At 45.3% G+C, this 26,202-nt stretch overlaps 1 protein-coding gene across 1 annotated transcript in view; it reads right to left on the bottom strand.

Moving 5' to 3' along the window:
* Positions 1 to 5,621: 5,621 nt before the first annotated feature.
* The window catches only part of LOC138680807 (fetuin-B-like), a 43,444-nt gene continuing 22,863 nt past the window's right edge, over positions 5,622 to 26,202 (bottom strand). The window contains exon 7 of the mRNA XM_069768055.1: positions 5,622 to 6,847. Within this exon, the coding sequence (XP_069624156.1) occupies positions 6,359 to 6,847 (489 nt within the window). The 3' untranslated portion in view covers positions 5,622 to 6,358. The remainder of the gene's footprint in view (positions 6,848 to 26,202) is intronic.

Genomic DNA, 26,202 nt, shown 5'->3' with positions numbered 1-26,202 from the left:
TCTCATCAGACCAGAGAATCTTATTTCTCATAGTCTGGGAGTCCTTCATGTGTTTTTTTTTTTTATCAAACTCTATGCGGGCTTTCATATGTCTTGCACTGAGGAGAGGCTTCCGTGGGTCACTCTGCCATACTGCAGAAATTCTTTTGTATCCTGGCAGATTTGTGCCTTGCCACAATTCTGTTTCTGAGCTCCTTGGCCAGTTCCTTTGACCTCATGATTCTCATTTGGTCTGACATGCACTGTGAGCTGTGAGGTCTTACATAGACAGGTGTGTGCCTTTCCAAATCATGTTCTATCATTTTAATTAAACACAGCTGGGCTCCACTGACGGAGTAGAACCATCTCAAGGAGGATCACAAGGAAATGGACAGCATGTGAATTAACCCCTTAGTGACAGAGCCAATTTGGTACTTAATGACCAGGCCAATTTTTGCAATTCTGACCACTGTCACTTTGAGGTTATAACTCTGGAACGCTTCAACGGATCCCGCTGATTCTGAGATTGTTTTTTCGTGACATATTGTACTTCATGTTAGTGGTAACATTTCTTCGATATTACTTGCGATTATTTATGAAAAAAACGGAAATATGGCGAAAATTTTTAAAATTTTGCAATTTTCAAACTTTGTATTTTTATGCCCTTAAATCAGAGAGATATGTCATAAAAAATAGTTAATAAATAACATTTCCCACATGTCTACTTTACATCAGCACAATTTTGGAAACAACATTTTTTTTTGTTAGGGAGTTATAAGGGTTAAAAGTTGACCAGCAATTTCTCATTTTTACAACACCATTTTTTTTTTTTTAGGGACCACATCACATTTGAAGTCATTTTGAGGGGTCTATATGATAGAAAATAATGAAGTGTGACACCATTCTAAAAACTACGCCCCCCAAGGTTCTCAAAACCACATTCAAGAAGTTTATTAACCCTTTACGTGCTTCACAGGAACTGAAACAATGTGGAAGGAAAAAATGAACATTTAACTTTTTTTTGCAAACATCTTAATTCAGAACCATTTTTTTTATTTTCACAAGTGTAAAAACAGAAATGTAACCATAAATTTTGTTATGCAATTTCTCCTGAATACGCCAATACCCCATATGTGGGGGTAAACCACTGTTAGGGCGCACCGCAGAACTTAGAAGTGAAGGAGCGCCGTTTGACTTTTTCAATGCAGAATTGGCTGGAATTGAGATCGGACACCATGTCACATTTAGAGAGCCCCTGATGTACCTAAACAGTGGAAACTCCCCACAAGTGACACCATTTTGGAAACTAGACCCCTTAAGGAACTTATCTAGATGTGTGGTGAGCACTTTGAACCCCCAAGTGCTTCACAGAAGTTTATAACGTAGAGCCGTGAAAATAAAAAATCGCTTTTGATTACACAAAAATGATCTTTTTGCCCACAAATTCTTATTTTCACAAGGGTAACAGGAGAAATTAGACCACAAAAGTTGTTGTGCAATTTCTCCTGAGTATGCTGATACCCAATATGTGGGGGTAAACAACTGTTAGGGCGCACCGCAGAGCTTGGAAGAGAAGGAGTGCCGTTTTACTTTTTCAATGTAGAATTGGCTGGAATTGAGATTGGACGCCATGTCGCGTTTGGAGAGCCCCTGATGTGCCTAAACAGTGGAAACCCCCCACAAGTGACACCATTTTGGAAACTAGACCCCTTAAGGAACTTATCTAGATGTGTGGTGAGAACCTTGAATGCCCTAGTGCTTCACAGAAGTTTATAATGCAGAGCCGTGAAAATAAAAAATATTTTTTTTTTCCACAAAAAGATTTTTTAGCCACCAAATTTTTATTTTCACAAGGGTAACAAGAGAAACTGGACCCCAAAAGTTGTTGTCCAATTTATCCCGAGTACGCTGATGCGCCATATGTGGCGGTAAACCACTGTTTGGGCGCACGGCAGAGCTCGGAAGGGAAGGAGCGCCTTTTTGGAATGCAGACTTTGATAGAATGGTCTGTGGGCATTATGTTGCGATTGCAGAGCCCCTGATGTACCTAAACTGTAGTAACCCCCCACAAGTGACCCCATTTTGGAAACTAGACCCCCCAAGGAACTTATCTAGATGTGTGGTGAGAACTTTGAATGCCCAAGTGCTTCACAGAAGTTTAGAATGCAGAGTCGTGAAAATAAAAAAAAAATTTTTTTCACAAAAAAGATTTTGTAGCCCCTAAGTTTTTATTTTCACAAGGGTAACAAGAGAAATTGGACCCCAGAAGTTGTTGTCCAATTTATCCCGAGTACGCTGATGCCCCATATGTGGGGGTAAACCACTGTTTGGGCGCACGGCAGAGCTCAGAAGGGAGGGAGCACCATTTGACTTCTTGAGCGCAAAATTGGCTGTCGTGTTTGGAGACCCCCTGATGTACCTAAACAGTGGAAACCCCCCAATTCTAGCTCCAACCCTAACCCCAACACACCCCTAACCCTAATCCCAACCTCATCCATAATCCTAATCACTAACCCTAACCATAATCACAACCCTTACCCCAAAACAACCCTAATGTCAACCCTAACCATAACCCTAATCAAAACCCTAAATCCAACACACCCCTAATCCTAATCTCAACCCTAACCTCAAACCTAACCCTAATCCCAATACACCCCTAATCACAACCCTAACCTTAACCCTAATCCCAAACCTAACCCTAATCCCAAGCGTAACCCTAATGCCAACCATAACCCTAATACGAACCCTAATCCAAACCCTAACCCTAATCCCAGCTCTAGCCCTAACTTTAGCCCCAACCCTAACCCTAGCCCTAGGGCTACTTTCACACTTGCGTCGTTTGGCATTCCGTCGCAATCCGTCGTTTTGGACAAGAAACGGATCCTGCAAATGTGCCCGCAGGATGCGTTTTTTGCCCATAGACTTGTATTGCCGACGGATCGTGACGGATGGCCACACGTCGCATCCGTCGTGCACTGGATCAGTTGTGTTTTGGCGGAGCGTCGGCACAAAAAAAGTTCAATGAAACGTTTTTTTGTACGTCGCATCCGCCATTTCTGACCACGCATGCGTGGCCGTAACTCCGCCCCCTCCTCCCCAGGACATAGATTGGGCAGCGGATGTGTTGAAAAACTACAGCTGCTGCCCACGTTGTGCACAATTTTCACAACGTGCGTCGGTATGTCGGGCCGACGCATTGCGACGGCCCCGTACCGACGTAAGTGTGAAAGAAGCCTAACCCTAAGTTTAGCCCCAACCCTAACCCTAAATTTAGCCCCAACCCTAGCCCTACCCCTAACCTAACCCTACCCCTACCCCTAACCTAACCCTACCCCTAACCCTACCCCTAACCCTACCCCTAACCTAACCCTACCCCTAACCTAACCCTAACCCTACCCCTAACCCTACCCCTAACCCTAACCTAACCCTACCCCTAACCCTACCCCTAACCTAACCCTACCCCTAACCTAACCCTACCCCTAACCCTACCCCTACCCCTAACCTAACCCTACCCCTAACCCTACCCCTAACCCTACCCCTAACCCTACCCCCAACCTAACCCTAACCCTACCCCTAACCCTACCCCTAACCTAACCCTAACCTAACCCTACCCCTAACCCTAACCCTACCCCTAATTTTAGCCCCAACTGCTGTTCTCCTGCCGGCCGGCAGATGGAGACAGATGGCGGGCGCACTGGGCATGCGTCCGCCATGTTCTGCTGCCGGCGGCCAGGAGGAGCAGCAAGAGGATCCAGGGACCTAGGTGAGTATGCTAGGGTCCCCGAATCCCCCTATTTCTCTGTCCTCTGATGTGCGATCACATCAGAGGACAGAGAATTACACTTGACTTTTTTTTTTTTTTTGCGGTCGCCGGTAAACAGTTAATTACCGGCGATCGCAAAACAGGGGTCGGTAATACCGACCCCGATCGTGCTCTTTGGGGTCTCGGCTACCCCCGGCAGCCGAGACCCCAAAGATTCTCCCGGTGCCGGCCGGCGGGCGCACTGCGCATGCGCCCGCCATTTTGAAGATGGCAGCGCCCACCGGGAGACACGAGGAGCATCGGGGGAGCTAGGTGAGTATTGGGGGGCCACCTGGGACCCCTTTTCTCTGTCCTCCGATGTGCGATCACATCGGAGGACAGAGAAATTAAAGAGATCGCTTTTTTTTTTTTTTTTTTGCGATTGCCGGTAAACGGTTAATTACCGGCGATCGCAAATGCGGGGTGGGTTAAAAACCCCCCAAATCATGTTCTCTGGGGTCTTGGCTACCCTCGGCAGCCGAGACCCCGGAGAAAATCGGCCTCTGGGGGACGCTATGGACTTTATCCACAGCGCCGTTAATTAACGGCGCTGTGGTTTAAGTACCATTAGCGGCCGCCGTTTAAAAGGCGTATCGGCGGTCGCTAAGGGGTTAAATATGAGTGTTTGAGCAAAGGGTCTGAATACTTATGACCATGTGATATTTCAGTTTTTCTTTTTTATTAAATTTGCAAAAATTTTTACATTTCTGTTTTTTTTCAGTCAAGATGAGACGCAGAGTGAACATTAATGTGAAAAAATGAACTTTTTGGGATTTAACAAATGGCTGCAATGAAACAAAGAGTTAAAAATTTAAAGGGGTCTGAATACTTTCTGTACCTACTGTATATATCAGTATGGGCCCAGGATGTGTGACATATACATCAAGATGCATCAGGGCCCATTGGAATCTACGGTATTTATGCCACTGGTGGCAGTAGTAGCTAACAACGATGGATGGTGGGGCAGTTATAGCTAAGAAGGGCAGACAATGTGCCAGTTCTAGCTAATAAGGGCAGACATTGTGACAGATAGGGTGGACAGTGGTGGCTATAGCTTATAAGGGTGGACTATATGGAAGTTATAGTAAATAAGGGCAGACAGTGTGATAGCTATAGCTAATGAGGGCAGACAGGGGTGGTTATCGCTAATAATGGCATACAGTGTGGCAGGTATTGTTATTAAGAGTGCACAGGGTGGCAGTTAAGGGTAATAAGGAGCTTTCAGTGTGACTGTTATAACTAATAGGGGCAGACAGTGTGGCGGTTATAACTAATAAGGGCAGGCAATGAGGCATTTATAGCTAAGTGTGGACAGTGTTGCATTTATAGTTCATATAGAGGGACATTGTGGTGGTTACATTTCAGAAGGAGGGTTGGTGTGAAAGCAATATTTTTTAGAGAAGGACAGTGTGCTGGCCATGTATCATAAGAGAGACAGTGTGGGGGACATTTTATACAGGGATCACAGAGAGGTTTAATTATTTATTTAACAGAACAAAGGGCAGCACGTACATTATGTCTGCACCACAGCAAATACTGAAAACAGGGAGCAGCGCCAGAGACTCAGTGCTGAAAACAGAAACAGAGACAGAGAATAAAGCACAATTTGTGTTTTTATTTAATAACAAACTACAGCAGGGGACGAAGATATTTTGAAAGGGTGAAACCCCTTTAAGTATGATTCGCCATGTTTGCATCTATAGAATATTTGTGCTTTTGTTGTGTGAAAGAGAAAAGTAAAGGGGAATCAAACATCATGTAATCTCAGCTACATTAAATAGCAATGCACAAAATGTCATGTTTTATTTCAAAAAGAAAACACTTAATTTTTTTTTTTTTTCCAAATAAATTTTTATTGAAATTTTCAAATTTTAACTGGGGAGGGTAGGCAAGGAGGGGGAGGGGGGGGTAAAGGGAGGGATATGAGAGTGGGGAAATAACCCCTATGAAAATAGGGGAGACAAGCAATCGCATAATACTGTAAGAATTTACAAAGTAGATGTAGCATAAAATAATACTTAATAAAGTACTGAGTGAGAGTATGTGTTGACAAGGAAAATGATATGTGTAACTCTCTTATACCAGAAAAGCTGTGTGATGCATTCAATAGCATAGTAAAAGTAAAATATAGTAAAATATGCATTGGCATAGATAAAGCTACAAACAAGATTTTCTGGTAATATATGAAAGCCACACATGAACTTGGTAGTTAGATAAATTCTGACGATGCGCTGTAGCTCCAAAATCACAACCTAAAAACAAGAGGGTTGATTAGGAAATGCAGAGACATAAATAATACATTAGCTCTAAAGCTGTCCAGAAAGAAAATGAAAATGAAAATAGTGCGAATGCCTGTCGGCTCCAGGTCATCTCCGGATCAAACATCATGTAATCTCAGCTACATTAAATAGCAATGCACAAAATGTCATGTTTTATTTCAAAAAGAAAACACTTAATTTTAAACTTTTTTTTCCACATATTTATTTTGTGTTTTTTTATATGCATTTATAGCTTGTAGTTACAAAAATTGAATTACAGGTTTGTTTTATCACACAATTGTACATCATGTCGTGTTGGTTATTGCGTTCCTCCTATACCAGGAATATTCTCAGCAATTAGTATATTTTGGGCTGGACCAGGGCATTGATCTGATGTTGAGGCCTCCTCAGGGAAAGAGCGAGTAAATGATTTTGATGGTTTTTCTTTCTGTTTTTGGTCTGGTTTTGGTCTCTTACCCTTCTTTTCTGAATCTGCAGGTGAAACTGTAGTTGATGCTTCATTTCCAGAAATGTATGTAATGGTTCCCACTGTTTTGGGTGGACTAGATGGAGGACCATGAGGATGACGCTCATAATTGTGTAGATATTCATGGTCATAATCATCTGGACTTCTGCTGTCATCTTTTTGTGCATGTTTGTTAATATATATAGCAGACCCACGGACTTCTTTTTGGCCTGGCTCTTGTTCTTTTCCTCTGTCTTCCTGCTTTCCAGAATCTTTTTTGTCATTACCTGAGTTATTAGTGTTGTAACCTCCATTATGCTTCTGTTCTTCCACAATAGCTGCCTAAAAAAAGACAATATAATTTTTAAGTAGAATGCTTCTTCTAACACCACTGTACGGCTGTATTTGTACTATTTAAATTTCATAATAATAAATCAAAACATAAATAAAATTACAGTGAAATACATTGTAACCCCAAGTAATAAAAGTGCTTTGTGAAGTCTTGACTATTTTTGGTTTTATAAACACCATAGTAAACATGGTGCCCAGTGTTTCGCAGTACATAGGCTAACACAGTCGTAGACTGCTGGAAACCGGAAACCAGCAGAATATTCTCCAGCACTTGACCTCTAATATATCCTAAGTAACCTCAGACCGCCAAAGCCTGTTTTCACTTTCCTGACCAGGCCAATTTTTTCAAATCTGACCAGTGTAATTTTAAGTACTAATAGTTCTGGAATACTTCAACATACTTCTACATATTGCAGTGATTCTGATATTATTTGCATTTATTAATATATATATATATATATATATATATATATATATATATATATATATATATATATATATATATATATATATATAATGTGTGTGTGTATATGTATGTATATGTATATATATATATATATATATATATATATATATATATATATATATATATATATATATATATATATATATATATATATATATATATATATACATACAGTTATATGAAAAAGTTTGGGCACCCCTATTAATCTTAAGCTTAATGTTTTATAAAAATTCGGGATTTTTTGCAACAGCTATTTCAGTTTCATATATCCAATAACTGTTGGACACAGTAATGTTTCTGCCTTGAAATGAGGTTTATTGTACTAACAGAAAATGTGCAATCTGCATTCAAACAAAATTTGACAGGTACATAAGTATGGGCACCCTTATCATTTTCTTGTTTTGAATACTCCTACCTACTTTTTACTGACTTACTAAAGCACTTTTTTCGGTTTTCTAACCTCATTGAGCTTTGAACTTCATAGCCAGGTGTATGCAATCATGAGAAAAGCTACTTAAAGTGGCCACTTGCAAGTTGTTCTCCTGTACGGTGTTCATTTTAGGACATGGTCACAAATAGGGTTGAGCGACCTTGACCTTTTTAGAGTCGAGCCGTGTTTCGCGAAACCCGACTATCTTAGAAGTCGAGTCGAGTGGAATCGGCCGATTATCGCGAAAAGTCGGGTATCGCCCGAAACACGAAACCCAATGCAAGTCAATGGGGGAGCATAGTCGGCAGTGAGTGGAGGCCAGGAAAACACCTACACTGCCCATTTTAATGGCAAAAACATCCATTCTTGTTAAAGAAGCTTGTCAATCGTAATTTACCTTATAATAATTGGAAGGCATTTGAAATTGGGGGTCATTTGGCTAAAGTTGTGGGGGGTAGGGCTGGTTCAAGTAATTAGTGGGCCCAGTAAATCTGGACCACGTCACGGCAGTGGAGCAGGGAGAGGTAAGTATTTCAACTTTGCAAGTGCTGTGATCCTGAGCAAGCAGGGGGGGCCCACTCGTTGGCATTGGCACAGGGCCCCTCAAAGTACAGCGGTGTGTTTGCACGGCGGGGGTGCCTCCCATCGGCAGCAACACTTTTGCGTACCATGAGAGGCCCTGTGCCAGTGACGTCGCCAACTAGTATTCCTCCCCCCACCTGATGAAGGAACCTGCACTTTCATCTGCACCTTCCTCTTTGTCCCCGTGTAAGGTGGTATGGTATGCGGGAAGAGGAACCTGACTTTCAGCAGGGTCACAATCTTGCTGTGTAGCGTGCACGGGGAATTTTGCGTTATGGGTCAATGTACCAGCAGACTCATCTATCACTGGCTGGGCAATGGGCAGGATGAGGAGGAAACACAGATATAGGCCCAAAGAATAAAGTGGGCTAAATGCAGTTCAAAATTGGTAACACAGGACTAACCAGGGGGCATTGCAGTGGAGGACAGCTGGAATGAGAGGCTGACACAGAGAGTAGGCCCAAATCAGTAAGTAGTCGAAATGCAGTTCAAAATTGGCAACCGTAGTAAACAGGCGGCACAGCTTTGTTCAGTGGAGGAGAACAGCAAGCAGTGGCAGACACCGATAGTAGGCCCCAACCCAACTAGTAGGCCAAATGCAGTCTAACATTAACAACTACTTAACAAGAGCCTGAAAATGGAATTTCAGGACAGGAAACCAGGAGAACAGCAAGGAGTGGCAGACACCGATAGTAGGCCCCAAACCAACTAGTACGCCAAATGCAGTTGTTCCGTTTAACCACAATTTAATGAGAGCCGGAAGATCGAAGCTCAGGAAAGGCAACCTGTAGAACACCTTGGAGTGGAACACACCATCTCTCTACACCCCATACCCAATTTGTAGGCCTAATGCAGTGTAGTTTCCAAGAACTACTAAACGAGCCGGAAGATCGGAGCTCAGGAAAGGTAACCTGGAGAACACCTTGGAGTGGAACACCCCATCTCTCTACACCCCATACCCAATTTGTAGGTCTAATGCAGCGTAGTTTCCAACAACTACTAAACGAGAGCATGAAGATCGAAGCATTGGCGAGGAAACGTGGGGAACACCTTGGAGTGGAACACACCATCTCTCTACACCCCATACCCAATTTGTAGGCCTAATGCAGCGTAGTTTCCAACAACTACTAAACGAGAGCCGGAAGATCGAAGCTCAGGAAAGGCAACCTGGGGAACACCTTGGAGTGGAACACACCATCTCTCTACACCCCATACCCAATTTGTAGGTCTAATGCAGCGTAGTTTCCAACAACTACTAAACGAGAGCATGAAGATCGAAGCATTGGCGAGGAAACCTGGGGAACACTTTGGAGTGGAACACACCATCTCTCTACACCCCATACCCAATTTGTAGGCCCAATGCAGTGTAGTTTCCAACAACTACTAAACGAGAGCATTAAGATCGAAGCAATGGCGAGGAAACCTGGGGCACACCTTGGGTAGGCAGACACCGTTAGTAGGCCCTACCAAAGTTGTACCCCCAATGCAGTTTTAAAATTCCTAGAGGCTGAAAACAAGACTATTGACGCTCAGCTTTTTTCAAAGGAACACAGCTGAATTGAGTGGCGCAGACAGACACAGGTAGTAGGACTTAACCCAAAAATGTGGCTCACTGCAGCTTAAAAAAGTTACAGGGGTACACAAGCAGCAGTGCTCTGGGCAGTGGAGGACAATTTCAATAGTGGACCGCAGACAGACTTTGTACGCCTACTATTAAAAAAAGGATGCTCTATGCAATTAAAAATAGGTTCCAGGGGTCCACGGGCAGCAGTGGTGTGGTCAGTGGACGAGTATTGGAAGGAGGGACCGCAGACAGGCGTAGTAGGCCTAACACAACAAAATTAGGCTGTAGACACTGTAAAATTGGTTCCAGGGGTACACGGGCAGCAGTGGTGTGGTCAGTGGAGGCCTAGTGGAAGGAGTGACCGCAGACAGGCATCGAAGGCCTAAAATAAAAAAATTGGGCTGGCTGTAGGCAATTTTAAATTGGTTCCAGGGGTACACGGGCAGCAGTGGTGTGGTCAGTGGAGGCCTAGTGGAAGGAGTGACCGCAGACAGGCATCGAAGGCCTAACAATAATAACACATTGCTGTTGGCAATTTTAAATTGGTTCCAGGGGAACACGGGCAGCAGTGGCCTGGTCAGTGTAGTAGTAGTAGAAAGAACGGACCGCAGACAGGCATCGAAGGCCTAAAATAAAAAAATTGGGCTGGCTGTAGGCAATTTTAAATTGGTTCCAGGGGTACACGGGCAGCAGTGGTGTGGTCAGTGGAGGCATAGTGGAAGGAGTGACCGCAGACAGGCTTCGAAGGCCTAACATAACAAAAATGTCAATACAATGGTATTGTCAGTGGCAGGCATTGAAGGATGTCAGCGCATAGACTAAACATTGGTGGAGTTGTGAGATAATTTTGCAAACGGTAGAGCACTGTTTGAGCTGGGGTGGGGGGAAACTGTCTTGTGGCCGGCGGTACAGGCCCAGGGCCCCTCATATTACAACGGTGTGTCTGACGTTGGGTGCGCACCACCACCGCCAGAGACACTTTATTGTACTAGGAGGGACCCAGTGGCAGTGCCGTCGACCAAAAGCGGGCACACCCACCTCTTCAGACAAACAGCACTCTCACGGGTGCTGTCGCCAAGTGTCGATACCACGGCCCCGTGTGGGGAGTTTGGCCATTTAGTGAGGTGTAAACATGTCGTATGCTGGACAATCAGGTGCAGAAAATTACGAGATTGGAAAAGGCATTCAGAATAGTCCACAGGCAAGACCTTTTCATAGGAAAGCTAGGTGTCAGCCGGGCAAGGTGGGGCAAAAGATTTCGAAATCCAGTTGTGGTTCATTTTAATGAAGGTTAGATCATCTACATTTTGGGTAGCCAGACGAGTCCTTTTTTCTGTTAGTATTGAACCTGCAGCACTGAATACTCTTTCTGATAGGACACTAGCTGCCGGGCAAGCAAGCTCCTGCAATGCATATTCTGCCAATTCTGGCCAGGTGTCTAATTTTGATGCCCAGTAATCAAATGGGAATGACGGTTGAGGGAGAACATCGATAAGGGATGAAAAATAGTTTGTAACCATACTGGACAAATGTTGTCTCCTGTCACTTTGAATTGATGCTGCAGTACCTGTCCTGTCTGCGGTCATAGCAAAATCACTCCACAACCTGGTCAGAAAACCCCTCTGGCCAACGCCACTTCTGATTTCTGCCCCTCTAACTCCTCTGGTCTGCTGGCCCCTGCAGTTCGTGTGAGAACGATCACGGGCGCTGTGTGCAGGGAATGCCAGAAGCAAACGGTCAACAAGAGTTGATTGTTTGGTTGCTAATATTAGTTCCAAGTTCTCATGTGGCATTATATTTTGCAATTTGCCTTTATAGCGAGGATCAAGGAGGCAGGCCAACCAGTAATCGTCATCGTTCATCATTTTAGTTATGCGTGTGTCCCTTTTGAGGATACGTAAGGCATAATCCGCCATGTGGGCCAAAGTTCCAGTTCTCAAATCTGCGGTTGTGCTTGGTTGAGGGGCAGTTTCAGGCAAATCCACGTCACTTGTGTCCCTCCAAAAACCAGAACCCGGCCTTGCCGCGCCACCAATTTCCAGTGGCCCCGGAAAAGCTTCCTCATTAAAAATATAATCATCCCCATCATCCTCCTCGTCGTCCTCCTCCTCCTCTTCGCCCGCTAACTCGTCCTGTACACTGCCCTGGCCAGACAATGGCTGACTGTCATCAAGGCTTTCCTCTTCCTCAGCTGCAGACGCCTGATCCTTTATGTGCGTCAAACTTTGCATCAGCAGACGCATTAGGGGGATGCTCATGCTTATTATGGCGTTGTCTGCACTAACCAGCCGTGTGCATTCCTCAAAACACTGAAGGACTTGACACATGTCTTGAATCTTCGACCACTGCACACCTGACAACTCCATGTCTGCCATCCTACTGCCTGCCCGTGTATGTGTATCCTCCCACAAAAACATAACAGCCCGCCTCTGTTCGCACAGTCTCTGAAGCATGTGCAGTGTTGAGTTCCACCTTGTTGCAACGTCTATGATTAGGCGATGCTGGGGAAGGTTCAAAGAACGCTGATAGGTCTGCATACGGCTGGAGTGTACGGGCGAACGGCGGATATGTGAGCAAAGTCCACGCACTTTGAGGAACAGGTCGGATAACCCCGGATAACTTTTCAGGAAGCACTGCACCACCAGGTTTAAGGTGTGAGCCAGGCAAGGAATGTGTTTCAGTTGGGAAAGGGAGATGGCAGCCATGAAATTCCTTCCGTTATCACTCACTACCTTGCCTGCCTCAAGATCTACAGTGCCCAGCCACGACTGCGTTTCTTTCTGCAAGAACTCGGACAGAACTTCCGCGGTGTGTCTGTTGTCGCCCAAACACTTCATAGCCAATACAGCCTGCTGACGTTTGCCAGTAGCTGCCCCATAATGGGAGACCTGGTGTGCAACAGTGGCAGCTGCGGATGGAGTGGTTGTGCGACTGCGGTCTGTGGACGAGCTCTCGCTTCTGCAGGAGGACGAAGAGGAGGAGGAGGGGGTAAGAACGGCTACAGCTAACTGTTTCCTAGACCGTGGGCTAGGCAGAACTGTCCCAAACTTGCTGTCCCCTGTGGACCCTGCATCCACCACATTTACCCAGTGTGCCGTGATGGACACGTAACATCCCTGGCCATGCCTACTGGTCCATGCATCTGTTGTCAGGTGCACCTTTGTGCTCACAGATTGCCTGAGTGCATGGACGATGCGCTCTTTAACATGCTGGTGGAGGGCTGGGATGGCTTTTCTGGAAAAAAAGTGTCGACTGGGTAGCTCGTAGCGTGGTACAGCGTAGTCCATCAGGGCTTTGAAAGCTTCGCTTTCAACTAACCGGTAGGGCATCATCTCTAACGAGATTAGTCTAGCTATGTGTGCGTTCAAACCCTGTGTACGCGGATGCGAGGCTAAGTACTTCCTTTTTCTAACCATAGTCTCATGTAGGGTGAGCTGGACTGGAGAGCTGGAGATCGTGGAACTAGCGGGGGTGCCGGTGGACATGGCAGACTGAGGGACGGTGGGAGATGGTATTGTTGCCGCCGGTGCCCTAGATGCAGTGTTTCCTACTACGAAACTGGTGATTCCCTGACCCTGACTGCTTTGGCCTGGCAAAGAAACCTGCACAGATACTGCAGGTGGTGCGGAAAATGGTGGCCCTACACTGCCGGAAGGGATGTTGCGTTGCTGACTAGCTTCATTGGCCGAGGGTGCTACAACCTTAAGGGACGTTTGGTAGTTAGTCCAGGCTTGCAAATGCATGGTGGTTAAATGTCTATGCATGCAACTTGTATTGAGACTTTTCAGATTCTGTCCTCTGCTTAAGGTAGTTGAACATTTTTGACAGATGACTTTGCGCTGATCAATTGGATGTTGTTTAAAAAAAATGCCAGACTGCACTCTTTCTAGCATCGGATACCTTTTCAGGCATTGCAGACTGAGCTTTAACCGGATGGCCACGCTGTCCTCCAACAGGTTTTGGCTTTGCCACGCGTTTTGGGCAAGATACGGGCCCGGCAGATGGAACCTGTTGCGATGTTGATGCCTGCTGCGGCCCCTCCTCCTCCGCTTCAGAACTGCTGCCGCCTGCACCCTGTTCCCCCAATGGCTGCCAATCGGGGTCAAGAACTGGGTCATCTATTACCTCTTCTTGTAGCTCGTGTGCAACTTCGTCTGTGTCACCGTGTCGGTCGGTGGTATAGCGTTCGTGATGGGGCAACATAGTCTCATCAGGGTCTGATTCTTGATCATTACCCTGCGAGGGCAATGTTGTGGTCTGAGTCAAAGGACCAGCATAGTAGTCTGGCTGTGGCTGTGCATCAGTGCACTCCATGTCAGATTCAACTTGTAATGGGCATGGACTGTTAACTGCTTCACTTTGTAAGCCAGGGACGGTATGTGTAAAGAGCTCCATGGAGTAACCCGTTGTGTCGCCTGCTGCATTCTTCTGTTGTTGTTTTTGCTGAAGAGGACAAGGAAGCGACTTGTCCCTGACCGTGAACATCCACTAACGACGCGCTGCTTTGACATTTACCAGTTTCACGAGAGGAGGCAAAAGAGCTAGAGGCTGAGTCAGCAAGATAAGCCAAAACTTGCTCTTGCTGCTCCGGCTTTAAAAGCGGTTTTCCTACTCCCAGAAAAGGGAGCGTTCGAGGCCTTGTGTAGCCAGACGACGAACCTGGCTCCACAGCTCCAGACTTAGGTGCAATATTTTTTTTCCCACGACCAGCTGATGCTCCACCACTACCACTACCCTCATTACCAGCTGACAATGAACGCCCCCGGCCACGACCTCTTCCACCAGACTTCCTCATTGTTTTAAAAACGTAAACAAACTAACGGTATTTGTTGCTGTTACACAACTTACACGGTGAGCTATAACTTCAGTATGATTTAGCTACCCCTTTACAGGTGAGTGAGACCACAACGAAAATCAGGCACAATGTTACACACTCTGTTGTTGGTGGCAACAAATGAGAGAGATGCCACACACGCAGGACTGTCACTGAAGCACAAATGTAAATATTAATCTCCCACTGATTTGTTTTTTTTGTTTTTTTTCAGGGAGACTTTAGGAAAAAAAAATAATAGAATAAAATGATTTTTTCAGGAAGAATTTAGAAACCAAATAAAACAAAAAAAGGCTTTCTATGGCCCACTGAGTGAGAGATGACGCACACAGGAGTCAGGAGTGGCACACAAGCCCAGAGGCCAATATTTATCTCCCACTGATTGATGTAGTGATTTTTTTCAGGTAGATTTTAGAACCCAAATCAACCAAAAACATAAATAGGCTTTCTATGGCCCACTATTTGTGAGAGAGATGGCACGCTCAGGACTGGCACACAAGCCCAGAGGCCAATATTAATCTCCCACTTTTTATTTTTTTTCAGGGAAAATTTATAAACCCAATAAAAAAATAAATAAATAGGCTTTCTATGGCCCACTATCTGAGAGAGAGAGATGGCACGCTTAGGACTGGCACACAAGCCCAAAGGCCAATATTAATCTCCCACTGATTGATTTATTGATTTTTTTCAGGTAGAATTTAGAACCCAAATAAAGCAAAAAAATAAATAGGCTTTCTATGGCCCACTGAGTGAGAGATGGCACACACAGGGATGGCACTCTAGCAGAAATGTCAATCTTAATCTCCCACAAAAAAAAAAAAAAAAAAAAAAAACAGGGAGTGTCCTTCAATTACTATCTCCCTGCAGTAATCTCAGCCAGGTATGGCAGGCAGCAATAAGGAGTGGACTGATGCACAAATTAAATAAAAAGTGTGGACAAACAAAAAAGATAGCTGTGCAGAAAGGAAGGAACAAGAGGATTTGTGCTTTGAAAAAAGCAGTTGGTTTGCACAGCGGCGTACACACAGCAATGCAGCTATCAGGGAGCCTTCTAGGGCAGCCCAATGAGCTACAGCGCTGAGGGAAAAAAAAAAAAAAAAAGTAGCTTCCACTGTCCCTGCACACCGAAGGTGGTGTTGGGCTGTGGAAATCGCTACAGCACAAGCGGTTTGGTGGTTAATGGACCCTGCCTAACTCTGACGAAGCGGCAGCAACCTCTCCCTAAGCTCAGATCAGCAGCAGTAACATGGCGGTCGGCGGGAACGCCCCTTTATAGCCCCTGTGACGCTGCGGACAGCAAGCCAATCACTGCAATGCCCTTCTCTAAGATGGTGGGGACCAGGACCTATGTCATCACGCTGCCCACACTCTGCGTTTACCTTCATTGGCTGAGAAATGGCGCTTTTCGCGTCATTGAAACGCAACTTTGGCGCGAAAGTCGCGTACCACATGGCCGACCTCGCACAGGGGTCGGATCGGGTTTCATGAAACCCGACTTTGCCAAAAGTCGGCGACTTTTGAAAATGAACGACCCGTTTCGCTCAACCCTAGTCACAAATCAAAGTCAAACATCAGAAATACTCTGTCTGATACCTCATTCTGATACTTGACTCTGATACCTGACTTTGATACCTGACTCTGACACTTGACTCTGACACTTGACTCTGACACTTGACTCTGACACTTGACTCTGACACTTGACTCTGATACCTGAAATTAGTAAAATTAGCTAAAATTAGTACCTGGGATCACTTGAGCTTGTGGTGCAATGGTAATGCCGACGGCTGTAGCCTCTAGACGCAGGATCCGTTTTTTTCCTCAGGATCCGTTTTTTTTTCCGGATCCGTTTTTTTCTGCCTGATCCGTTTTTACGCCGGATCCGTTTTTTTTGCCGGATCCGTTGTTTTTTTACGACGGATCCGTTTTTCTTCCGCCGGATCTGTTTTTTTTCACCGGATCCGTTTTTTTACGCCAAATCCATTTTTTTTCTCCGGATCCATATTTTTCTGCCGGATGTTTTTTTACGCCATATCCATTTTTTTTTACGCCGGATCAGTTTTTTTTTTTTTACACCAGATCCGGTTTTTTTCGCCAGATCCGGGTTTTTTTTCGCAGAATCCGGTTTTTTTTACGCTGAATCCGTTTTTTTTCGCGGGATCTATTTTTTCTTCCGGATCCGTTTTTTTTACGCCTGATCCATTTTTTTTGCCAGATCCGTTTTTCTTCTGCCGGCGGAGAAAACGGATCCGGCGTAAAAAAAACGTTTTTTACGCCGGATCCGTTTTTTTCCGCCAGCAGAAGAAAAACGGATCCGGCGTAAAAAAATGGATCCAGCGCAAAAATAAACTGATCAGGCGTAAAAAAACGGATCCGGCGTAAAAAAACGGATCCGGCATAAAAAAACAGATCCAGCAGAAAAAAACGGATTCGGCGTAAAAAAAACGGATCCGGCATAAAAAAAAATGGATATGGTGTTAAAAAACAGATCCGGCAGAAAAAAAAGGATCTGGCGAAAAACGGATTCGGCGTAAAAAAAATGGTTCCGGCGGAAGAAAAACGGATCAGGTGGAAAAATAAACTGATCAGGCGTAAAAAAAAAAACGGATCCGGAAGAAAAAAATGGATCAGGCGAAAAAAACGGATCCGGCGGAAAAAAAAAATCCGGTGTAAAAAAAAATTGGATCTGGCATAAAAAAATGGATATGGCATAAAAAACATCCGGCAGAAAAAAACGGATCCAGCGAAAAAAAACGGATCTGGCGAAGAAAATGGATCCGGCGGAAGAAAAACTGATCCGGCGGAAAAATAAACTGATCAGGCGTAAAAAAAAAAACGGATCCGGCGAAAAAAAAAAATGGATATGGCGTAAAAAAACAGATCCGGCAGAAAAAAACGGATCCGGCAAAAAAAACGGATTCGGTGTAAAAAAACGGATCTGGTGAAGAAAACGGATCCGGCAGAAGAAAAACGGATCCGGTGGAAAAAAAACGGATTCGGCGTAAAAAAAACCGGATCCTGCGAAGAAAGCGGATCCGGCGGAAGAAAAACAGATCCGGCGGGAAAAAAACGGATCCGGCGTAAAAAACACCCGGATCCGGCGTAAAAAAAAAAATCAGATCCGGCGTAAAAAACGGATCTGGCAGAAAAATAAAACCGATCCGGCGGAAAAAAAACGGATCCTGCGTCTAGACACTACAGCCGTCGGCCTTACCATTGCACCAGAAGCTTAAGTGATCCCAGGTACTAATTTTAGCTAATTTTACTGATTTCAGGTATCAGAGTCAGGTATCAGAGTCAGGTATCAGAGTCAGGTATCAGAGTCAGGTATCAGAGTCAGGTATCAGAGTCAGGTATCAGAGTCAGGTATCAGAGTCAGGTATCAGAGTCAGGTATCAGAGTCAGGTATCAGAGTCAGGTATCAGAGTCAGGTATCAGAGTCAGGTATCAGAGTCAGGTATCAGACTATGGTATCAGACTATGGTATCAGACTATGGTATCAGACTATGGTATCAGACTATGGTATCAGACTATGGTATCAGACTCAAGTATCAGAATGAGGTATCAGACAGAGTATTTCTGATGTTTGACTTTGATTTGTGACCATGTCCTAAAATGAACACCGTACTACTCATGTTTAAATCTCCTCTGAAGAGTGGCATCATGGGCTCCTCAAAACAACTGTCTAATGATCCGAAAACAAAGATTATTCAACATAGTTGTTCAGGGGAAGGATACAAAAAGCTGTCTCAGAGATTTAACCTGTCAATTTCCACCGTGAGGAACATAGGAAGGAAATGGAAGAACACAGGTACAGTTCTTGTTAAGGCCAGAAGTGGCAGGCCAAGAAAAACATCAGAAAGGCAGAGAAGAAGAATGGTGAGATCAGTCAAGGACAATCCTCAGACCACCTCCAGAGAGCTGCAGCATCATCTTGCTGCAGATGGTGTCACTGTGCATCGGTCAACTATACAACGCACTTTGCACAAGGAGAAGCTGTATGAGAGAGTGATACGAAAGAAGCCGTTTCTGCAAGCACGCCACAAACAGAGTCGGCTGAGGTATGCAAAAGCACATTTGGAGAAGCCAATTTCTTTTTGGAAGAAGGTCCTGTGGACTGATGAAACCAAGATTGAGTTGTTTGGTCATACAAAAAGGCGTTATGCATGGTGGCCAAAAAACACAGCATTCCAAGAAAACCACTTGCTACCCACAGTAAAATTTGGTGGAGGTTCCATCATGCTTTGGGGCTGTGTGGCCAATGCTGGCACCGGGAATCTTGTTAAAGTTGAGGGACACATGGATTCCTCTCAGTATCAGCAGATTCTTGACAATAATGATCATAAATCAGTGACAAAGTTGAAGTTACGCAGGGGATGGATCTTTCAGCAAGACAATGATCCAAAACACCGCTCCACTACTCTACTCAGGCATTCATGCAGAGGAACAATTACACTGTTCTGGAATGGCCATCCCAGTCCCCAGACCTGAATATCATTGAACATCTGTGTGATCATTTGAAGAGGGCTGTCCATGCTCGGCGACCATCAAACGTAACTGAACTGGAATTGTTTTGTAAAGAGGAATGGTCAAAAATACCTTCATCCAGGATCCAGGAACTCATTAAAAGCTACAGGAAGCGACTAGAGGCTGTTATTTTTGCAAAAGGAGGATTTACTAAATATTAATGTCACTTTTCTGGTGGGGTGCCCATACTTATGCACTTGTCAAATTTTGTTTGAATGCAGATTGCACATTTTCTGTTAGTACAATAAACCTCATTTCAAGGCAGATACATTACTGCGTCCAACAGTTTAGATATATGAAACTGAAATAGCTGTTGCAAAAAAAAACAATTTTTATGAAACATTAAGCTTAAGATTAACCCCTCTGTGACCTTAGACGTACTATCCCGTCGAGGTGCCCTGGGCCTATCTGACCCTTGACGGGATAGTACGTCATGCCCTTTAATGCGATACCGCGACTTAAGTCGCGGTGATCGCATTAAAATTCCGACGCCATCTTACCTGGGGGAAGATGGCCTCGGCATCCAGGGCATTGCCGCCGCCCACCCGCCATCTCGATCGCTGTGATTGGCTGTTCAATTCTGAACAGCCAATCACAGCCATTCTCATTGTTTCAGCCAATCGGAGCGGCTGAAACAATGAGGTGACAGGCTAGGATCGAGTACCGATGTACTCGATCCTAGGTCCGCTGCCTGGCAACGCTAGGCACCGGCAAGAACACCCCGGATTGGCGCGATCGCCGATCGCATCGATCGCGCCAATCGCAGGGCACCGGGCGGTATTACCGCGCTGTGCCCTGCCGGAACCTGCGTGGATCGGTGCTCTAATAGCACCGATCCTAGGATAGGACACAGTGCAGGCCCAGCAGGGCCTGCAGGAGCCGATTGGCACGATCGATGTCATCGTCGATCGCGCCAATCACAGGGCGCAGCGGCGATCACGCTGTGACCGCTCTGTGCCCTGCAGGTGACCTGGCTGTGACCTGCCTAGGAACGCCGCAAACAGCTCCAATCCTAGGCAGGTCACAGCCAGGTCACCAGGAAAGCTCTGATTGGTGGGATCGATGTTATGGTCGATCCCACCAATGACAGGTCACAGCAGCAGCATGACCGCTCTATGACCTGTCTGTGTCACCTGCCTGACCTATGTATGACCGCTCTGCAGGGTCCTCATTCTAGCTGAGGATTCCTACAGAGCGGTCATACTGCTGGATCTCCCTGCTGGATTTTGTGCCTGGATCTCCCTGCCGTGCTGGGTATTGTGGTGCCACAGCAGCCTGTAGCACCACAATCCCTGCTAAAGAAGAAGACAACTAAACGTAAGTTTTATCCATGCCCAATCCCCATTCATCCATGCCCAATCCCCATTCATCCGTGCTCAATCCCCGTTCATCCACCCCAATCCCTGTTCATCCATCCCAATCCCCCCTTCCCCCTCTTTTTACCCCCTCCACCCCTATTTGTGCCGCCTCCGTTCGCACATTTAGTAGCCGCCGAGCGTTGATTGGTGACGCAGTTCACCGATCAACGCTCGCGCTCGCTTTTTTTCCCTCACCCCCGTTGCGCCAACTCCGTACACACATCCCGCAGCCGCCAAAGTTTGATAAGTGACGCAGTTCACTTATCAGAGTTTGTGCCTGCCGTTTTCCTTTTTTTTTTTTTTTTTTTTCACCCCCCCTTTGCGCCACCTGACTACAACCGTACATTTTGATCACTTATCCCTGCCCAATCCTCACTTCCACCCCCATCTCCCTTCCCCCTCTTTTTACCCCCCTTTGCACCTCCTTCCGTGCGCCCATTTAACAGCCGCCGAGCATTGATTGGTGACGCAGTTCACCGATCAATGCTCGCGCTCGCTTTTTTTCCCTCACCCCCGTTGCGCCAACTCTGTACACACATCCCGCAGCCGCCAAAGTTTGATAAGTGACGCAGTTCTCTTAAGCTACGTTCACATTAGCGTTGCGCACCGGTGCGTCGGCGACGCAACGCACGACGCACAAAAAACGCGCGCAAAATGCGCGCAAAAACGCTGCGTTTTGCGACGCGTGCGTCGTTTTTTGACGAAAATCGGACGCACGAAAAATGCAACTTGTTGCATTTTCTTGCGTCCGATGCTAGCGTCGGAAACGACGCACGTGTCGAAAAACGCCACCCAAAAAACGCACGCGTCCCCTATGTTAAACATAGGGGCGCGTCGCCGCTGCGTCGCCGACGCAACAGCGACGCACATTAGCGGAACGCTAATGTGAACGTAGCCTTATCAGAGTTTGTGCCTGCCGTTTTTTTTTTTTCCCCTTGCCCGACCCTCGTGCGCACATCAAGCAGCGGCCAAATTTTGATAAGTGAAACAGTTCACTGATCAGAGCTGGGCCTGGTGTTTTAGACTTTTCTTTTTACAGGTTTTTCTTCTCCTTTTAGCATTTTCTTTTCAGATAAGTTTGCACAAATCACTATCCCCCCACACATACACATACAGTTATCAATAAAGTGCACCCAATCACCATATTCACACAAAAATGTCCCGCTCGTCCCGTTCGTCCCAACAGCGCTATTCATTGGAGGAGGCATATGCTTTCCTTGCCTCCGACACTGATAGCGAGGGAGAGGATCCCACTTTTCTTTACTTTTCTGATTCTTCATCCTCCTCTTCTTCTTCCTCCTCCTCCTCCTCCTCCTCCTCCTCCTCCTCCTCCTCCTCCTCCTCCTCCTCCTCCTCCTCCTCCTCCTCCTCCTCTTCATCTTCCTCCTCGGGCCCTGCAGAACCGCCACGCAGACGCCCCAGGACAGAAGATGAGGCAGTCTCCACCACTCCTGAACCAGCGCTCCCCACTGCGGAACCCACATGGACCTCGCCCCCCGAAAATTACGAGCCACTGATTCCTGATTTTGTGGCAGAATCAGGAATCAAGTTTGACACCATGGGCCTCACAGAAACAGACTTTTTCAAAGTCTTTTTCTCTGAGGATTTTATTAACCTCATGGTGGAGCAAACTAATTTGTATGCTCGTCAATTTTTGGAGCAAAACTCCGGTACATCATTTTCCAACTGGTCTCCTGTAGACGCAGTTGAAATGATGCAGTTTTGGGGCCTGGTCCTCCACATGGGGATCGTGAAGAAGCCAGAAATTCGGCAATATTGGAGTGTAGATGTTTTATATAACACTCCAGTGTTCCGAATGGCCATGGTTCGGAGACGTTTTGAGGCCATCCATAAATTCCTGCATTATTCCGATAATGCTCAGTGTCCCGCACGAGATGACCCCAACTTTGACCGTCTGTTCAAAGTTCGGCCGGTCATCGAACACTTCAACAAAAAGTTTTCTGAAGTGTACGTGCCCAAAAGGGACATCTGCGTGGATGAGTCCTTGGTCCATTTTAAGGGGCGGCTCGGATTCCGTCAATACCTGCCCAACAAAAGGGCCAGGTACGGAATCAAACTCTACAAGCTGTGTGAGTGCCTCAGGGTACATCCACAGATTTAGAGTGTATGAAGGGAAGGACACCAGGATTGTACCCCCTGAGTGTCCTCCTGACCTGGGAGTGAGTGGGAAGATCGTGTGGGATTTGGTGCACCCACTGCTGGATAAAGGTTATCACCTCTATACTGATAACTTTTATACCAGCATACCACTCTACAGATCCCTCTCTGCGCGAGGTACCGCAGCCTGCGGTACTGTCCGCAAAAATCAGAGAGGCCTCCCAAAGACGCTACTTGGGCAGATGCTCAGAAAAGGTGAGAGCAAGGCCCAATGTAGCGACCACCTGCTGGTGGTCAAGTACAAGGACAAGAGGGATGTCCTTCTCTTGACCACCATACATGGTGATGGCAGAGCCCTCAGCACTGTACGGGGTACCTCTACACAGGTCTGCAAACCGGACTGTGTACTGGGCTACAATAAAAGCATGGGGGGGGGTTGATCTCTCTGATCAACTCCTCCAACCATACAGTGCTTTGAGAAAGGCCAAGGTGTGGTACAAAAAGCTGGCCGTGCACATTGTACAAATGGCAATGCTCAACGCTTTCCTGCTGTTACGATGTGCACGCCACACCGATACGTCGTACCTTCAGTTCCAGGAGGTAGTGGTTAAGGCCCTGATATTTGGTACTCCGGAAGGAGAGGGCCCCAGTACTTCCGGAACTGAAGGTGCTCGTATCGTACCAGGCCAGCATTTTCCGGGGATGGTCCCGCCAACCGGCAGAAAAGGTAAGCCGCAAAAAAGGTGCCGAGTGTGTTACAAAAGGGGAATACGCAAGGACACCATTTATCAATGCGACACCTGCCCCGAAAAACCTGGCCTGTGTATGAAGGATTGCTTCAGATTGTACCACACCTCCATGCACTACTAATTTACTTTACAAGAAAGCGTACATTAGTTCCAAAAAGGGGGCACATCTAGATAAGTTCCTTGGGGGGGGGGGGGGGGGTCTAGGTTCCAAAATGATGTCACTTGTGTTTTTTTTTTACTGTTTAGGCACATCAGGGGCTCTGCAAACGGAACATGACGACCGCAGACCATTTCATCAAAGTCTGCATTCCAAAACGTCACTACTCCCCTTTCGAGCCCCAACGTGTGCCTAAACAGTTTTTTCCCACATATGGCGTACCAGCATAATCAGGACAATTTGGACAACAACTTTTGATGTCCAATTTCTCCTGTTACCTTTGGGAAAATTAAAAATTGGGGACTAAAATATCATTTTTGTGGATAAAAATAGGATTTTTTATTTTCACGCCTGGGCATTATAAACTTTAGTGAAGCACATGGGGGTTCAAAATTCTCACCACACCCCTAGATAAGTTCCTTAGGGGGTACAGTTTCCAAAGCGGGGTCACTTGTAGGGGGTTTCTACTGTTTAGTCACATCAGGGGCTCTGCAAATGGAACATGCCAGCAGAACATTCCATCAAAGTCTGCATTCCAAAACGTCACTACTTCCCTTTCGAGCCCCAACGTGTGCCCAAACAGTAGTTCCTCCCCACATATGGGGTATCAGCGTACTCAGGACAAATTGGACAACAACTTTTGGGGTCCAATTTCTCCTGGTACCCTTGGGAAAATTAAAAATTGGGGACTAAAATATCATTTTTGTGGGAAAAAATAGGATTTTTTATTTTCACGCCTGGGCATTACAAACTTTAGTGAAGCACATGGGGGTTCAAAATTCTCACCACACACCTAGATAAGTTCCTTAGGGGGTACAGTTTCCAAAACGGGGTCACTTGTGGGGGGTTTCCACTGTTTAGGCACATCAGGGGGTCGCCAAACGCGACATGGCATCCGATCTCAATTCCAGCCAAATTTAGCTTGAAAAAGTCAAACTGCGCTCCTTTCCTTCTGAGCCCTGCCATGCGCCCAAACAGTGGTCCCCCCCCACATATGGGGTATCAGCGTACTCAGAACAAATTGGACAACAACTTTTTGGGGTCCAATTTCTCCTTTTACCCTTGAGAAAATAAAAAATTGGGGACTAAACGATCATGTTTGTGGAAAAAATAGGAATTTTTTTTTTCACGCCCGGGCGTTATAAACTTTCGTGAAGCACTTGGGGGATAAAAGTGCTCATGACACATCTAGATTAGTTCCTTAGGGGGTCTAGTTTCCAAAATGGGGTCACTTGTGGGGGGTTTCCACTGTTTAGGCACATCAGGGGGTCGCCAAACGCGACATGGCGTCCGATCTCCATTCCAGCCAAATTTAGCTTGAAAAAGTCAAACGGCGCTCCTTTCCTTCTGAGCCCTGCCATGCGCCCCACATGTGGGGTATCAGCGTACTCAGGATAAATTGGACAACAACTTTTGAGGTCCATTTTCTCTTTTTACCCTTGGGAAATTAAAAAGATTATTGCTGAAAGATCATTTTTGTGACTAAAAAGTAAAATGTTAATTTTTTTCCTTCCATGTTGCTTCTGCTGCTGTGAATCACCTGAAGGGTTAATAAACTTCTTGAATGTGGTTTTGAGCACCTTGAGGGGTGCAGTTTTTAGAATGGTGTCGCTTTTGGGTATTTTCTGCCATATAGACCTATGGTCCCTAAAAAAAAATGGTTTTGTAAATTTGGTTGTAAAAATGAGAAATTGCTGGTCAAATTTTAACCCTTATAACTTCCTTGAAAAAAAAAAGTTTGTTTCAAAAATTGTGCTGATGTAAAGTAGACATGTGGGAAATGTTATTTATTAACTATATTGTGTCACATAACTCTGGTTTAACAGAATAAAAATGCAAAGTTGGAAAATTGTGAAATTTTCAAAATTTTCGCCAAATTTCCGTTTTTTTCACAAATAAACAAGTTATATCGAAGAAATTTTAGCACTATCATGACGTACAATATGTTACAAGAAAACAATCTCAGAATCGCTAAGATCCGTTGAAGCGTTTCGGAGTTATAACCTCATAAAGGGACAGTGGTCAGAATTGTAAAAATTGGCCTGGTCATTGACGTGCAAACCACCCTTGGGGGTAAAGGGGTTAATATATAAATTTGATGAAAATTTTGAAAAATGTAAAATTTTCTAGCTTTTAATTTTTATACTCTTAAAACAAATAGTCATGCCTCACAATAGAATCAATAACTAACATTTACCACACATCTACTTAATGTCATCATTTGTGAGACATCACTTTTTTTGTTAGGAAGTTAGAAAGGTTAAAAGCATAGCAGCAATTTTTCAGCTTTCCATCAAAATTTACAAAACAAATTTAATTAACAAACACTTCACATTTGAACTGACTTTGGGAGGCCTATGTCAGAAAAATCCCAAAGGTGATAGCATTTTAACAAGTGCACCCCTTAAAATATTCAACACCGCATTCAAGATTATAAGAATTTTCAATGCTTCACAGGAATTAAAACAAAATGTATGGAAAAACTGAAAAATTGCTTTTTCTCCACAAACACCTTGCTTTAGCTCCAAATTTTTCATTGTTAAAAAAGTACTGTAATCGGAGAAAAT

The sequence above is a fragment of the Ranitomeya imitator genome, chromosome 5, assembly GCF_032444005.1.
Source record: "Ranitomeya imitator isolate aRanImi1 chromosome 5, aRanImi1.pri, whole genome shotgun sequence".
Lineage (NCBI taxonomy): Eukaryota > Metazoa > Chordata > Amphibia > Anura > Dendrobatidae > Ranitomeya > Ranitomeya imitator.
This window is presented reverse-complemented; position numbering and strand designations above follow the sequence as displayed.